The 16,585-nt window shown below is 35.3% G+C and overlaps 5 protein-coding genes across 5 annotated transcripts; 2 read left to right on the top strand and 3 right to left on the bottom strand.

Annotated features, from left to right (window-relative positions):
• The first annotated feature begins 161 nt into the window (after positions 1 to 161).
• On the top strand, positions 162 to 3,031 carry LOC110602186 (eukaryotic translation initiation factor). The gene is made up of 5 exons (XM_021739641.1): positions 162 to 437; positions 780 to 948; positions 1,039 to 1,164; positions 2,489 to 2,554; positions 2,635 to 3,031. The coding sequence occupies exons 1-5, from the start codon at positions 244 to 246 to the stop codon at positions 2,680 to 2,682; spliced, it is 603 nt and encodes a 200-aa protein (XP_021595333.1). The 5' UTR covers positions 162 to 243; the 3' UTR covers positions 2,683 to 3,031.
• A 306-nt stretch (positions 3,032 to 3,337) lies between these two features.
• LOC110602187 (protein PROTON GRADIENT REGULATION 5, chloroplastic) lies at positions 3,338 to 4,580 on the bottom strand. The gene is made up of 2 exons (XM_021739642.2): positions 4,172 to 4,580; positions 3,338 to 3,707 (listed from the first exon to the last, which is right to left on the bottom strand). Exons 1-2 carry the CDS (start codon positions 4,430 to 4,432, stop codon positions 3,603 to 3,605), a joined length of 366 nt encoding a protein of 121 aa, XP_021595334.1. The 5' UTR covers positions 4,433 to 4,580; the 3' UTR covers positions 3,338 to 3,602.
• A 1,044-nt stretch (positions 4,581 to 5,624) lies between these two features.
• On the bottom strand, positions 5,625 to 8,378 carry LOC110601003 (pentatricopeptide repeat-containing protein At4g19890). Its single transcript, XM_021737971.2, has one exon. The coding sequence runs from the start codon at positions 8,274 to 8,276 to the stop codon at positions 6,135 to 6,137; it is 2,142 nt and encodes a 713-aa protein (XP_021593663.1). The 5' UTR covers positions 8,277 to 8,378; the 3' UTR covers positions 5,625 to 6,134.
• A 682-nt stretch (positions 8,379 to 9,060) lies between these two features.
• LOC110601058 lies at positions 9,061 to 13,404 on the top strand. Its single transcript, XM_021738053.2, has 2 exons — positions 9,061 to 10,089; positions 11,913 to 13,404. The coding sequence occupies exon 1, from the start codon at positions 9,213 to 9,215 to the stop codon at positions 10,080 to 10,082; it is 870 nt and encodes a 289-aa protein (XP_021593745.1). The 5' UTR covers positions 9,061 to 9,212; the 3' UTR covers positions 10,083 to 10,089; positions 11,913 to 13,404.
• On the bottom strand, positions 12,107 to 16,480 carry LOC110601057 (actin-related protein 2/3 complex subunit 2B). The gene is made up of 10 exons (XM_021738052.2): positions 15,948 to 16,480; positions 15,296 to 15,362; positions 15,003 to 15,201; positions 14,573 to 14,739; positions 13,930 to 14,007; positions 13,685 to 13,817; positions 13,312 to 13,403; positions 13,148 to 13,204; positions 12,826 to 12,877; positions 12,107 to 12,502 (listed from the first exon to the last, which is right to left on the bottom strand). The coding sequence occupies exons 1-10, from the start codon at positions 16,022 to 16,024 to the stop codon at positions 12,303 to 12,305; spliced, it is 1,122 nt and encodes a 373-aa protein (XP_021593744.1). The 5' UTR covers positions 16,025 to 16,480; the 3' UTR covers positions 12,107 to 12,302.
• Between the last annotated feature and the right edge of the window lie 105 nt (positions 16,481 to 16,585).

Below are 16,585 nucleotides of genomic sequence, written 5' to 3'. Positions count from 1 at the left end.
ATAATTTTTTTATTTTAATGATTTTTTTATATTAAATCTATGATATATACGAGATAAGTAGCTGATAATGCTCTGGGCTTGGGGTCAATATTTTTGGGCTTTTATAGTAATGGGTCAGAAGCCCAATGGTTCCTAAATCCATTGCCGCAACTAGTGGAAGAACGCAAACCCTGCGAGTCTCTCCGATTGAAAAGACACTAGTCCGCAGAAACTCTCTCATCTTAGCGGGCGAAGAAGAAGAAAATGGCAAGCGAAACCGCAATAGAAGGCACCGCGACAGAGGCTACAGCTTCTGGCGCAGAGCAGCCGCAACAGCACAAGCTAGAGAGGAAGTGGACGTTCTGGTTTGATAATCAATCCAAGCCTAAACAAGGTGCCGCCTGGGGCACCTCTCTCCGCAAGATCTACACGTTCGATACCGTCGAAGAATTTTGGTGGTAGTTACTATTTCTCCCTCTCTTTCTATGTCTATGCAATAGATCTGGTGATTTATTATTTATATTTTAGGGGCTCTTCCTTTTGTTGATTGGTGTTTTTAAGGTTTATGAACTAATGGTTTTTGTCTTGTTTCTGAGCGTTTTCTAGATAATTTGCGCTTTGAGTAGTCTTTTATCAATTTCATTAGGTTTAACACTGATCGATTTAATGACTTACACGGTTTAATATTTTTTTTTGTCCTACATAACCCTCCTTTCTAATGGCTTGCTTTCCTGATGTGCATGCTTGATGAGCTTGCTTAGCATAATAATAATAAATTGAAACTTAAATGCTTTATGCAGTTTGTATGATCAAATATTCAAGCCCAGCAAACTGCCCGGAAATGCTGATTTCCACTTATTCAAAGCTGGAATTGAACCCAAGTGGGAAGATCCTGAGTGTGCTGGTGGAGGGAAATGGTCTGTTACTTGTGGCAGGAAGGCTATCCTTGATACCATGTGGCTGGAGACTGTAATCTCTCTATCTATTATGAACTGTTTTTGCTATGGTGATTTAATCTATGATATTTTCGCATATAACTGACGGGTTATTAATTGGTAGTTGATGGCTTTGATTGGGGAACAATTTGATGAGGCTGATGAGATTTGTGGTGTGGTTGCAAGTGTGCGCCAAAGGCAGGATAAACTTGCATTGTGGACGAAGACAGCTACAAATGAGGCTGCTCAGGTTCAACTCTTTTCTCTCTCTCCCCCTAAAAAGGGTGCCTGCTTCTGTAAGTCATATGGTGAATTTAAATCTCTACGCCAAAGGAAATGGTTTCTTTTGTTGCAAAATTCCAGAGCTCCAATACCAGCAGTCTCTTTTATACATCCCATTTCAAGGGAGGGGGAAAGTGTGATAATATTATGATATATTATCATTTTGGGTTGATGAAAAGAAAAAAAATCCTCTCACATGATCACACCCTTCAATAAACTGAGTTTCCACCATAAAGTATAATACCAATTCGAATTCTACAAATTGATGGGAGTTTGCATGAGGATGGGAATATGGTATTTAATGTGATAATGGAAATGATATGTTATTCTGGTTCTTGCAAATATTTACAAATGCCTAGCGGCTACTAGCAATACTTGATGTTATCATTTTGTGGACTTCCATGGACCCTGATACTTCTTTCACTTTTTTAATCTCCTGCTTATTTGCTCTTTCTTTTCCCCTTTTACTATTTTTGCTTTTATTCTCAATGGTTATTTTTTACTCCCTTTCGTCCCATAATTTTTGTCCACTTTACTTTTTCATACATATTAAGAATGACATTTTTTTATTGACTTTTCAATTATACCCATTTTAAAGATATTAAATTTTATTAAATACTAAGAGATGGTTTGAGATATTTCTTAGAAATGAAATAAAATTAAATAGGGTTATAATAGTGAATTTATTCCTTATTATAGTGTAAAAAGGGAAAGTGGATGATAATTTTGGAACAATTAAAAAAAGAGAAAAGGTGGACAAAAATTATGGGTAGAGAGGGAGTATTTATTTGCTTATTAATTTATCATTGTGTTCCCAGTCTCTTTGTTTATTTGATCACATCTATGTTTATCAGCCTACATAAGGTGCTAGACAATGTTAATGCTAGAACCCCTTTTTCAAGATTAGTTCCCTTTTTTTTTTTCCCTCTTTCTTTTTGTGTTTAATGATGCTTAGGATACCATTATATGCAACCAGTCTCTCTCATTTTTTTTGACATATATTTCTTATGACCTTTTCTTAAGTGGCTGGATATGATATTATCAGAATTTTTAACTATGTTTCAGAGGAAATAGCTGTTGCTTGATTTTAGGCTATGTTGCTCTTGCAATTTAATTTTTCATAAGAGTTTCTATGTGGCAAATCATTTTTTAAGATACTATATTCTTGTGACAAGTAGTTTCCACTGAAAAGCCAGATATTCTGGGCTGTTGTCTATCTTCCTTAAATGCCGTTCTGCCAGATAGTCTGTTTACATTGCTTCTATACATTGGTTTTCTATTGCTTTCTGTAGATGGGCATTGGCAAGAAGTGGAAAGAGATCATTGATGTCACTGACAAGATCACATACAGCTTCCATGTAATCTTTATTTTGTGTTGATATCTGATTATAGGAAATTTTGCTTCTTCTTGAAGGTCTTACTGTGTTGGTAATTGCAGGATGATTCAAGAAGGGAAAGATCTGCCAAAGGCCGATATAATGTATAAGCTCTCCTCAATAGTTTTGCAGTAAAGCTTTTGTTTCGCATGATCAGATATGCAATGAAATTAAAGCGCGCTTCAAGGAAGATTCCCTGAATGGATGTATTTTAGTGCTTGTCTAATTTTGTTATTTGGCAATTTTGAAGTTCTATGGAAGTATTTTAGCATCTGGCAATCTGTATCAGAGAGACTAGAGACGAGGGCAGATTGTTGCGTCTAATACATGTAGAAGAAAATGTCTCAATTCATTTTAATACTTGATTTTCCGCATCTACTAGAGGTTAATTTTGGATCACATGGGTAGATGTGCTATTATTATTATTTATTTATTCAGTTGGCTTCATTTGAATTCGAACTTGAGATTTCATACCTCTAAAACTAAAACTCATTATCTGACTGTATGTATTTTTAGTGGAATCTGTCATGATTTTAATATATATGTAGCAATTTTAAACTGGTCGGTGCATGTATGCAAGTATTCTTGGCTGAATGTATTGTTTTCTTGTGATTGAGTTTGGCATGTTCCAGACCTCCGTCATGACCAAGTATCACAGCCACATATAGCATGTTGCGCTGTGGCAGAATGATAAATACAAGTATTTATGTTGCAGAAATGGATAATAAATTCAATAGTCTTGGATAAAATCAAGTGATTGATCAATTAAAAGAGTAACAAACAATGTCGAGTTTTATTGCTAAAGTTTCGTGATATAATGATTTGTGATAAAAGCTTATTTCTATAATTTGAAGACCGAGTATTACAACTGAAATGAGTAATGACTAAGTTTATATAATTAGTAATATGGTGAACATTATGATTCAGAGGTAACCAGATGATGAGGGCATTAACAGCTGATAGTCCCGTAAACAAAATAAGCCATGGATTTGAATCTTTTCATTTGGTGATGACATATTTGGGCCCTTCCTCAAGCGAGAAACCCAAGTCTTTCTCCATTCTTCTTGGCCAACCTTATCAGTCCTTGCCTTTGTTTTGAGTCTGCTCCTATTGATTTGCAGAATTCTGTAATCACCTGAACATTTTACATGTTAACAACTTAAGCAGCTCAGTAAAATTGCTTGAACTTCATCAATTACTTTTTTTTATTTTAATATCAATCAAATTATTTTGAAATTAACATTTTACGCCTTTCAACCACCACAACAAATAATAATAAAAAAAATCCTTTTAGAATTCTGGCTCCGGCAGACCACTCGAAGCAGTCGTCTAAAAATGGGTTGATGTTGCAGTACAGCTGGGCCGGCGAAATCACACAGCACAGGAAACCACAATAAATAAATAAAAGGAAATATATTTTTAAAAACGTTTGCGATATATATATTTTTTTAGTCTAATCTAATTTGAGGAGATAGTAATACAAAACTATTTGTTTATTTAGAAAATAAATCGTGAAAAGGAAAAATATATCAAATTTCTCTTCTGAATGAGCAGAATAGCAAATCTAAATAAACAATAGTTACAAAAAGAATGGGCTACCTGTGAGTGCAAGGCAATTGCTTTTCCTCTAAGCTGGTTGAACCTTTTCTTTCCAATTATATTGCGGGTGACAACAACAATTGGTGCGAAAAGGCCCTTCCCTTCATTGACGTTCTTCATCATGGGCGCCATTCTTACTGGCTTTGCAACCCTCACATGGTTTCGCATTGTCTTAGCCAACATGCCATACTCTTCCCCAACCATAAATGAACTCATACCAAAACCCCCCTTAAACCCAGTTGCTGAAATTGAAGAAGCCATTTTGGAAAGCCCCCCAGTAATAGTGCTACAAGTTTCTCTCCCTATGCAAATTTAGAGGCTGCCTTTCTGCTTGCAACAATCGGAGCTTTTTTTCTCTTTTTTTCTTTATGTTCTGCGGGTGAGGAGATGATCTGTTTTGGTGTAAAATTTGAGAGCCATAGGATTTTTATTGTGGGGATGGTGCTTCATGGAACACTATTAGCCACATACAGATGGGTTGGATTCTACTGTAGATTTCTAAACACGTGTATTACTTGTGCTGCTCCTCTTCTACAACTTATGGTCCTCAATTAAGTTGGAGACAATCTTGACCTAAAATATTATTGGTTCTTTCTTCTGGGAGGGGCCCACTGAAACCATTTTCCGATTACTGGCTATTCATCTTGGGTAGGAAGATTGCCTAATGAACAAGAAAAGTTGAAATCAAAATAAGAATGGACGACGGGAAATAGAGTTCAAAATGTTCGGTTTGCATAGTAGGGCATATTGATTCAAACTGCATTTCATGGTTCCCAGGTTCTTGGATGTTAGTGAGCTGCTGGCTGCTGCATGTTAACGACATGCTCGTAGAATGTTTGGTTTGAACATTAATCCAAGCTGATTTTATTGATCAGCAGCAACCTACTGACAAAGCTTTTTTAAAGTAGGGGACTAAGGATACAAAGGTCCAACACTAAGACTATTAAATAACTATATATTTTTAACAATTAGACCAAAGCCAAATTAGGCTCCAAGAAAGCTTTTATAATAGAAATTACAAAAAGAAAAAATAGAAAAAACTATTAACACTGGAAAATTTTTAAAAAATAACTGATTATATCTATTCATTCTTAAGTCTTTTTTATACAAGTCTAAATTCGCCCCTTTATTTTTTACCAATAGCCAAATAAATTCATTTTAATTTTTGAGTCCTAACATACTAAACTATTAATTTTTAATAATAAAATGTTAATTCTTTAATGTTTAAACATTAAAACTTATATACTATTTTTAATTAAAATAAAAATAAAATGTGAAAAAAAACATCGTCCCAACAATCCCTTGGCCTGAATCTAAAGTTGTGGGCTGAAGTTTCTCAGATTACCCTATAGACGCCATGGGGTTCACTTTGTTTAAAAAATGCATCACAAACGCCCTTTGCATGGATGATGCCCATACAGTAAGATCGAATTCCAAAAGCTAAATGGGAAACTAACGGTCCACAAATACCATTTTTATTCGCATAAGAATCCTTGAATTAACTGGAAAATCCATGGCAAGATTTAAGTTTAACTGCAATGATGCCTATGCTTGACAGAGGCCATTAACCTCACATTTACCTCATACTAGACAATAAAATAATATTCAAAATCTCCGAAAATATAAATAATGACAATTAGCTTCTTAGATCTCTTTTCTTTTTCCTTTATTTTCCAAAGTTCAGTTGTTTAGCTATTTCTGCCGCAGGCCTTTGGCGTATAAACATTCAATTGAGAAATTTTACTTTGGATTCCTACTTCAGACAATATTGTGACACTTTGCTCATTGTTCTGAAGACAAGGGTGTCTTCCTCATCCCTCCAAGTGTCAACAGTCACCAATTTCAAGCTTCTCAGGCAATGAATGGTATGATTGAGGAAAGCAATCTCCTCTAAAATCTTCAAGCAAGAGCCAGTTAGCTTCTGAAACAACGGAATTTTCCTGTTCTCAATATATTTGAGCTTCTAACCAATTCCTTTAGAGAGCATCTTTTCAGACAAGTCAGAAACGAGAGCATACTTGTTGCTGTCATAGCATGCAGTGGTAAATGCAGCCAAAGTTATTCGATCCACATTACGGTCCTTGTCCAGTAACTTATGAAAGAATAATGCAGCAACTCCTACTTTCTTTTCACTGCAAAGCTTCCTGATTAGTGTATTAACTGTCCGAATCCAGAGTTTTTTCTCTAGTCTCTCCAAGATAATCATAGCGGTAGCAGAATCACCTTGTTTGCAATACTCATAAGCCAATGTTAGCCTAGTAACTTCACATGGAGACAGCCCCTTGTCAATCATGGTTTCATACAACTGACAAGCCTCACTCAACTTAGACTCGTTGCATAAACCACTTATCAGCGCTCCATAAGTAAAATTATCAGGTGTGCAACCATAGTCGCTCATCCTGTGGAAAAACTTTACAGCCAAACTGACATTGCCATCTCGACAGTACCCACTTACCATTGATGTGCAAGTTTCCTTGGTTGGAACCAAGCCAAGCTTGACAGCTTCCTCAAAAAGTTTCTCACTTTCTTCCATTCTTTTTTGCCTACAAAAGGCTGTAATCAGCACATTATATGTGCGCATATCAGGTTTCAAGCCAACCTTGAACATCCTGCTGAAAAATGCAAGGGCCTGCTTATTGTTGTCATGTCTGCAGAACTCAGATATGAGAATAGTATAAGTTACACTATCAGCCACCAATCCGCATTTTAGTCCCTTTCTAAATAGTTTATATGCCTCTGGAAACCTTCCTTTTTTACAGAGGCCATCAATAAATGCATTATACGTAAAGCCATTAGGGGTGAATCCTTCTTTACCCATTAAATCCATCAACTCATATGCCCTTTCAAAATTCCCCACTGTACAGTGTCCATCAATGAGACAGGTATATGTGTTAGTGTTAGGAACCAATCCCTGTTCTTTCATCCTGCTTAACAGCATCTCTGCTCGATTCAATTTTTCTTCTTTGCAATACCCATTAATCATGCTAGTGTATGTATATACATTTGGTTTGTAATTATCGCTCCTAACAAGCTTGAGAAATAGCCTAAAAGCCCTTTCAGTCCATCCCTTCCTACATAACCCATCAATCAATGCTGTATGAGTGTACACATTTGGTTTCCAACCTTTCCTAACCATTTCCTCTAACGTTTCAAATGCTTGCTTAATGCTACCCCTCTTGCACATGCCATTAATCAAAGATGTAAAATTTATCAAATTTGGTTTCAAACCCATCTTCATCCACATATTAAAATACCAAAACACTCTATTCACTAAACCCTTGTCGCAAAATGTGCTAATTATCAAAGTACAGGTAGCATTGTCAACAACGAAACCTGTTTCAAGCATTTCCTTCAACCACCTATCAGCATCCGGAATTCTGCCCATTCTACAATGAGCAAGAACCATCAATTTATAACTAGTAGAATCAGGATACACTCCTCTATCACGCATTTCGTCAAACATGTCACCCGCGTAATCAAGCAAACCCAAAGCATTAGCAGCCTCAATAACAAAATTCAACGTCCGAGCATTCAATACTAAGCCATGGTTTTGCATCTCAATAACCATATTAACAGCCTCTTTCAACCTCCCAATCTCAGCAAAGCTCCTGACCATATGTTGCATAACTTCACGGGCTCTATCCAAATTGCCATTACCAATAAAAGAAGTAGCACAAACGATGTATAACCTCATAAAATGCCTAAACTTGGCAAACCCAGTTGCCCAATTGAAGAAACTCAATGCCACTATCGAACCCGCTTCCTCTGCAAGTGAAGCAACAACCGTAATGACCTGCTCATGGGTCAAAGAATCGGGGTTGATTTGGAGATTGAGATTCGGAGGTGATGGTCTCGAGTATGAGGCTTGTTGATAATAAGATTCACAGACCATTGAACAAATTGATCTGACAACAGATTGAGGAGGCGATGAAGGTAAGGGTGAAGTGAGGGTGTGACTACTGTAATCATCGGTTGTATTGTGGTAGAAAGATTGCGATCTAGAAGAGAAGATGGAGAATAAAGATGTGCTACAAAGGGAATGGCATGTTGAAGGTGAGAATTTGGCTTTAAGTCCATGGGATTTGAAAATGAGAAGAGGCACCATTAACCATCCGGCAATTGATATGGAAGGGGCGCAGGCTCTCTCGCTTCACGGCTACAGTTCTAAACGGGCCTTTCCCTTTCCATCCCCATATAATATCCACAGTATTATTTTTATCCTTTGTTTTTTTTTTTAACCCTTATATTTTGACCAAATTAACTATTTAAATCTTGTTTTTTTTAATATAAATAAAATGTATTATATTTTATAAAATTAAAATTTTGTCATTATGTTGAAAAATTAATAAATTTTATTTTATTTAGATAAAAAAACTTTATTTATTCTTAATTTTGAAAATATTTAGTTTTTCATTTTAATCATCTGTATTATTTAGTTTTTCAAATTAAATTAAGTAGAATTTCTTAAATAAAAAATTAAAAATTTAATTTTATAAAATATAAAGAAATTTTAATTGAATTAAAAAATAATAATAATTAAGTTTGATAAATCATGGAGAACTAACAGTAATTCATACTTTGATTTGATGAATTTTTTTTATAAAATTATTTTTATTTGAATAATTATTAAAAAAAATAAGATAAGAAGAAAGGAAATAATAAAGTAAAAAATGATAGAAGTTAAAGATACAGACATACTAGCATCAGTAAAACTTGGGATAAACAATATTTAAATTTTATATTTAAAAATAAATAAAATATTATTAAATCTTAACTATTCCATAAATCTCCATTTTTATTTTTTTTAATTTTATCATTAATGAAAAAGAAAAATACTATAATACTTTTGGAACGAGCTATTATTTTATTTTAATTGAATTTTAGTAATTTTCAGATCACTGAACTCGAAAAAACGGAAGCAGGCCAACTGAAAGAACCTGTATGGGTATGGCATTTTCTGACTTCTTCAAAACAATCTAAGACCTTCAAGTACATAGTGGACTGCAGAAACAGAGAAAATACCTCATTATCAGGAGCTAAAATGGCATCAATGGCGACCCATTTCTCCGCCGCCTTGTTTCTTCTTCCAGTTGGGCTGCGCCGCCTCTTCTTCTCTTCTTCTCTCTACCTCAAGAACCCTTCTTTGTTCAGATCCAAAACGTGGTACCTCTCTGATCCCAAATGGAAGAATCTCGATTTATATGTCCTCACTGTAGCCTTCCCAATTGCTTCTTTCTCTGAAATCTTCCTTTTCTTGACTTTTACCGGTCACCCCACTTACCGTTTCTCATTCATGCATCAATCCCTGGTTCTTTTCCTTTACTGGGCGTTGGCCATTTTATTTCTTTTGCGAGATAACATCGACCCATTAACCCTTAATGATAACTTTTTGTTTGTATTAACGGGGATTGTGTTTTTCATAGAGTACACAGTTATTGGAAACGGGATTTCTGGTCATATTAGTGAGGTTTTTTACGGTTTGTGTGGTAATTTGACCGTTATTTGTTGCTGCTGCTGCTTGTATTTGGCTATTAGGCCTCGTGCTTTTTTCATGGAGTTTTGTTTTTGTTGTGGATTGGTGTTAAGGGGAACTTGGTTTTTTCAAGCTGCTTTGTGCTTGTACACTGACGTTTTTGCCTTCAAGGGGTGCCATAAAATAATGGTTTCGCCGGAAAGTGAAAATGCTGAGTTGAAGTGTGATCTTGAAGATGATGGATTGAGGGGTGTGGCATTGGTTAATTTGTTATTTATTGGGCATGCAATTGGGGTGTTGCTTGTGAGCTTTGGGGTGTTTGGAGTGTTGTCAAGACATAGGAATTCAAGGCATGGTGAGGCAAGTGGTCCATTGCTGGCGGAGCTCCAATCAGACAGCACTGTGACGCTCACACTTCCTGAGTTTGAGCTGGAATAGAGTGGGTGTATGGCTTTCTTTGCCTTTCAAATCTCCTGTACAATTTTGCTTTATAAAGTTTAACAGATTCTTTTTCTTAGAAGTATGGACATTCTATCCTCTGACATATTGGCCATTTGCACGAAGAAAATTGTTAAGTAGCTTCTTTGATAATGAAACTACTCTCATCTATATTAGTTTACGGTCAAGTTTTGAATTGTTTTCTGAGGTTGTTAATGTTGGCAATGGCAACATTGGTAGTGTTGTAAAACTAGTAGAGGTGGATCAATTTTCTGTCTTATATACGTCCTTTGACAATTGGTTAAGCTCATAATTTTAATGCCTCAAAGAAGTCTAGAGCAAGAAATTTACATTTTGCTTAAAATGCTCATATATATTTAGCATAATATGAGATTGATGCTGTACAAAAAAATGGAATCAAAGTTTTTGCTCTGTGGTGAATGAAGCACACATGTTTTTAAGGTTAAAGGAAAACCTCCTTTTTTATCCTTCAATTTTGTTTAATTGAAAGAAAGTGTGATCAGAGGTTCCAAACCACTTATGTTCAGGAAATAATTTGCAATTGGGTTGTCATTCACCAAAATAAAATATTGAATATATTTAAGTTGAATATGGATAGAAAACTGCATGTATTTGAGTTATGAATCATATTTTAGCTTGCAAGAAAGGGAGGGGGGGGGGGGGGAGGCGGAAAAGAGACATGCTTCTACCTAATTTTAGAGTGTTACACATACCCTCCATGAAAGGAAAAAAAACACAGATAGACATGATTCTTGTAGTTGCACTGTTAACCTGGGCTTGTGTTGATTGATCAGGACAAATATAGAAAATTGATTATTACTATCAGTTTCCGCCTGTTTCCATGGGCATATAATGAAGCTGGACAGAAATGCACAGAGAAGTTGCATTTGGCTGATATTTATAGCAGAAAAGAATATTCAGAATGCAGGAAAATGAATATCATCTTGATGAGTATTCGGAATGAAGGAAAATAATAGCCTCTTACAGCTTTTATCTTACATTTTGTAACCTTGTTCAGAATTTGGAGTGGCTAGATACCTCAAGTTTTCCTTTCTTTGGAAATTGCTGTTTGCTTCTGCTATAGTTATGAAGATATAATATTGTCTGATCCTAAGAAATCAACTGGGCGATCCTAGCCACAGATTCATCAGAACTCAGGATAATGAATTGTAATTGATCTTTTGTCCATTATTGCTACAAACCTGCTGCAAGTTTTAGTAGAGCTTTTGTTCCATTCAAAAGTAAGGATTTATTTAGGTATTTAATTTGAATCCACAGATGTAGAAAATCCTTGTATTTACCTTGGCAGCTCTTCCTCTCATTTACCTCGGTAGCTCTTCCTCTCAATCCTGAATCTTTGTATTTGGACATTCATATTCACTCTCTCAATATGTTTATCCAATGCAACATAAGGAAAGTTCTGTCAACAATATGTTAGTATAATACTTTTGTTAAGCTGTTTGAATAATGACTTAGTTCTTGCATTCCTATGAACCACTTTTGGCCTAAAAATATACTTGCATACTTTTTATACTGTTAAATTGGCATCTCATTGATCTCTCTCTCAAACACACACACATCACACATGTACACACTCCTACACAAAATTTTCTCGGAAAGCTGCAGTTGAATAGGACTGCAAATTTACTATTTCTTGAAAATTTTCAGCAGCATGTCAGTTAGCTGGTTGTTCATTGACACTTTTCTCAAATTTATGCATCTTAATATTCTACTTGGCTTTTGTTTTAATAAAACACTTTCTACAAATGCTAATAGAAGATATATCTCTTGTTTGACTGATCAAATCAGATTGGTAACAGTGGAACTCCTCTGACAGGTAAACATCCTACTTTTAAGGTTTATCATGGAGCTTTTCTTTTCTCCAACATATTATTACAGTATTCACACTTACCCATGTTGTATTCTATTTCATGTTTGAGCAGTAGTTGATAGTAACTGTGAACTTCTAAATTTGTGAAAATCATCAACATGACTAGATAATATTTAATGTGATGTGTCTGATGGCTCCTGAAATTACTTTGCTATCATTTGCACAATTTAAGTAGACTTGGAACATACAGTTTTGCACTTACTATGAGAAAAGGTTTGTGGTAACAGTCACGGAAAACATTGAAGTCCATAAGTGGCAGCATATTGCATGTCCTAACTGCAAATGAACTATTAAATGTAGAATATGAATTAATCTAGTTTAGTATATCTCATTGGAGAAGGAAACTTTGAGGTTGTCAACCATCGTCTCTGAAAACGTCCAAATCCATGGATTTTAATTCGAGAACGAATTCGCTTCATCTTTTTGGTGAATTCACCACATCTTTGTTTAAGCATTGCAGATTTTGGGAACTTTACCAGTTTCCTAACATATTTACACCCTGCATTTTCTGGAAGGAAAACAAAGTATGAATAAACGGAAATGTAGAACAGAACATATTTCCATTTTTCTTGTTTTAATTATCACTCCGCTGGAAATGTTATGCTGACAATATTGATGCACAAACAAGCTATGTATTCTTATATATCCTGTTTCAATAAGTTCTCTAAACGTTTGGATGATGGAATGACTGGTCAGTGGATCGGTTATCAGTTTCTTCGTATCCATCAGTTTGGAAACACCATTTGGTGCAAGAAATAAGAGTATCATTTTCATTTTCTTTAAATTCTTTTCTAAGTTGTCCTTAACAATGTTCAAAAGCCAAAAGCATACCTTTAACCTTTATAACATCTCCATCTTCTTCCTTATTTTCCTTGTTCAGGACCTGCAAGTTGGAACAAGATAATTAGTCTTGCTGTCTTGTTACTCATGAACTTGTTGAAGGTTCCACGAGTAAGTTTGACTAATATTTGTTTGCTTTTGCAATATTAAATTCCTAGGTTCAGCCCAAAAGTAATATTTGGCTTGCAGGACAAGAAAAGAGGAAAAGGCCCTATAGCAAGAAGGGGAAAAGCAAATGCCTTTTGGTTTCTTGAATCTGCTCACTATGAACTATTAAGCTGCTTGAGTTTTTTTAAGTTTTGCAGTTCCCTACCTCAACCAAGCGTTCCAAACACTTCTGCATCCTTCTTTGTATGAATCCTCTAGTGCACTATTCAAAAACTCTCATCAGCCAAAAATGTATGCAGTCCACTTAAACACCCTGTTCTCCCCAACAAAATATACATGAAAAAAAATGTGCCTTGGTAGAATTGTTACCTTTATGTGATTTTTCACATAGGCATAGAAGTTTAATAGACTCCACACAGTCTTATCTAGTTTTTTACCTTCAACATGACGTGATGAAATATCTGAAATATGGCAGTAAATTGTCAGTCTGAAGGTGCACAAAAGTGGTGCTTGTATGTGGAAAGTAACTCAAAAGTGGAGAGGAAAATTAAATGCTGCCACTAATATTAAACGGTCAAACATAGGGTGTATTTCAATGGATTTGGTTCTTGAATTTTGTTTATTAAATTAGGATTAGTAATGTGATTGTTTTCTACTAATGAAATCTGTGCCTAAGTTAATGCTAATGTTTTTTTAACCATGCTATGCATGGTTTTAGATTCAGGACAGGACAGTAGGATACCAAAAGAAACAAACCCTCCATTGGTGCTCAAATCTTCTATAGGTTCTCCTCTCAATTCTGGGGGAGGAATGGGCGACCAGGTGCAAGGTGGTGCTTTAGCCCACTTTTCTGAACTGCCAACGTCCATAAGTTCCTATTGAAAAAGACATAAATGGAGAAAAATGTAATAAAATACTGTTATTTCCAAGATTAGGGGGAAGTGGATCACGGAGCCAAAGATACTGAGAATATCTAATATTACAAACCTGAAAAAAGGCTGTTGCAATAATCACATCTGATGGTTCTTTAAAACGCATTGGGAATACTGCAGTGATTTTTTGTGGCTGTCCCACACATTAATTTACTTTATGTTAGACTGAATGTTGATTAAATATGCAGCAATCTTTATTCTATATAATTTGTTGGAGGCCTTGTTGCCAACCCAGAAGGACGAGTGCAGCATATTGCTGATTGTGTCAGAAGTGAAGGGAGTGGTCTTTGGTTGCTTTTTATGTACATTTCAATTTTGGTGAATCCATATTCGATATATTTGAAAGCAGTTAAGGAGATTTACATAAGAGACGTAGAAGGCTTCATGAACTTACCTTGCAGGCATCTGGCCAGAATGATCTAATGGCATTTTTTACAGAGTCCACATGGTTGGAAAATTATTTTCATATACTTGGATATATACAAAAATTCTGAGTTTTTCTTAGCAGATGGTCATTTTATCATTCAAATGACATGAAAATATAATGTGCTGTGAATTGAAGTTATTGATGGACTGACATTTTTAATTCTAAAATTTTGCGTAGTCCTAATATCTCTTGAAGCCAAATATCCTCCTTTGAGCTTTTATTGACACCTTATTGTGCTGAAGAATTTAACAATTGCTTGTGTAGATATTACCTGTTTGATGACATAAAAGGGTTCTCTTGGGTGGTAGACAAGTTTGATTGGCTTATACATCCCCTGAGACGCATCTTGAGAATTGACATTCTCCAACATTTCTTTCAGCTGGGAACTTAAAATGACTGCTTGCACTGAAGAAATTTGTCTAATCACCTTTTCAGATTCTGGAACAGAAACATACGCATAATCATAATAATGGAATGTCTAATCACCTGTTCAGATAATGATATTTGAAAGGCATCTTCATTGCTGTGATAAAACTTTTGTTTTACACTGTTAATTATGATTTGGTGTCAGAGCTTAATTGAGAATTACCAGCATACAATTTTATCACTTATACTTCTGTTGAGTTTACGGATTGAAAGCATATCACTGGGCACCAATATGCTGTGATACATAGTATAGGTGATGTGGAGTGGCAGCAAACCTTTTTCAGTTGGAATCTTGGAAAAGTCAAGTTTTAGAGTGAGTTGGTATCCTTGTCTTGGGGGTTCAACAATTTCCACAGCATCAGAACAAACTTCCTTCAGCATCTGTTTTGACAACCCATATGAATGCTCAACTCCTTGGGAAAGCAATGGCGTTGATATTGACAGGTAGATGCAATTTGGATCTGCTGCTGATGACTGTTAAAAACACTCATCAGCCCAATTCTCATATACATACATGTAGATGTGTGTGTTTTGAATGCTACTTACCAGCCAAGTGTTGAGGACTTACCTGAACATGGTACTCTACAGATCCAAATTCATACAAGTGATGATCAATCTCCACATGCTTTTCAGCACTGTCATAAAAAAAGTATCCTTGATTGTTATTTACCTCAATCTATAAAAATCATGCCTCTTGAGTTGCGTCTTGCAGAGAAGAGAAGAAAAACATAAAATTTTCATAGATCAATTCAATGCCAGGGAACTTCATTTTCTGTGGGGGCTATGTTAGTATTTTGTTTTGCTTTCTTGAGTGATGGGATTTCACTCTTCGTAATTCCATGTGTTAATCTCATCTGGAAAGCTTGGGCCGTAACATATGTGCAGAGTCTTTTATCCAGAAACACAAAAGAGATAATTACTATCCGGATTTTTTGAAAATTCGTTAATTCATCTAAATTTTAAAAACACTAAATTAAAATAATTTTTATATTTCTTAAAATTAAGTTATTTAGTCTACTGTTAAAGAAATTGTTTGCCATTTTATATTTTTATATTATTTTGCTTCTATAATTTTAACCATATATTATCTAATCTTTATTTTATTTTTTTGTTAGATTAATTGAAATAAGAAATTCAAAATGAGATAAATTCAAGGTGAAATCGGACACTAAAACAAACATTTTATTTCCTAGAGGAATAAACATTAAGTGGAGTTTTACCGATACAACTTGAGCAGTATCCCCTTCAATGCAGGTGATGCCCTCTCAAAGCAAGCCATGCTGAGCTCTCTTCTCATCTCCTAACCTAATTCACATTCACCATGCAAATATTTATCCTTGTCATCCTTAAAGAGCATAGATTTTTTTCAGAAATTTTTTGCCGAAATTAAAGAGTATAGATTAAGTTAAAGAGGAAAGATCGCAATTATTTTTAGCTGCCTTGTAAGCAATTGCCTCTTCCCACCCCATCACTTTCCCAGCGTCACTAGCTTTTCCTTGTAATGGATCAGCTATCCTGTCCATATCCTCGATTGTTAGATTTTGTTCACATCTTATTGTAACAAATCTGGTCTCGTCCGTTTGCTATTGAAGCTGATGATTTGGATTATTGTATTTGGAAATTACTGTATTTGATAGAATTGAAGCTTCCCGCATGGAGCCCCCCAAAGCAAACATCACCCTTACAGCTAACGTACAACTATTATAAAAAAAAAAAGCGTAGCATACCAGATTACCACGTGTCATGACGACCAGATTAACTGACAGGACATGTTCTAAGCATCTACTGGGACGGGACCCACGCGCCATGTTTAGTAGCCGTCTGATCTCCATGCCTAACTAGTTAAAATAAAATATCT

Source organism: Manihot esculenta, chromosome 15, assembly GCF_001659605.2.
Source record: "Manihot esculenta cultivar AM560-2 chromosome 15, M.esculenta_v8, whole genome shotgun sequence".
NCBI classification, from domain to species: Eukaryota; Viridiplantae; Streptophyta; class Magnoliopsida; order Malpighiales; family Euphorbiaceae; genus Manihot; species Manihot esculenta.
Note: the sequence above shows the minus strand (reverse complement) of the source record. Positions and strands in the feature narration are given on the sequence as shown.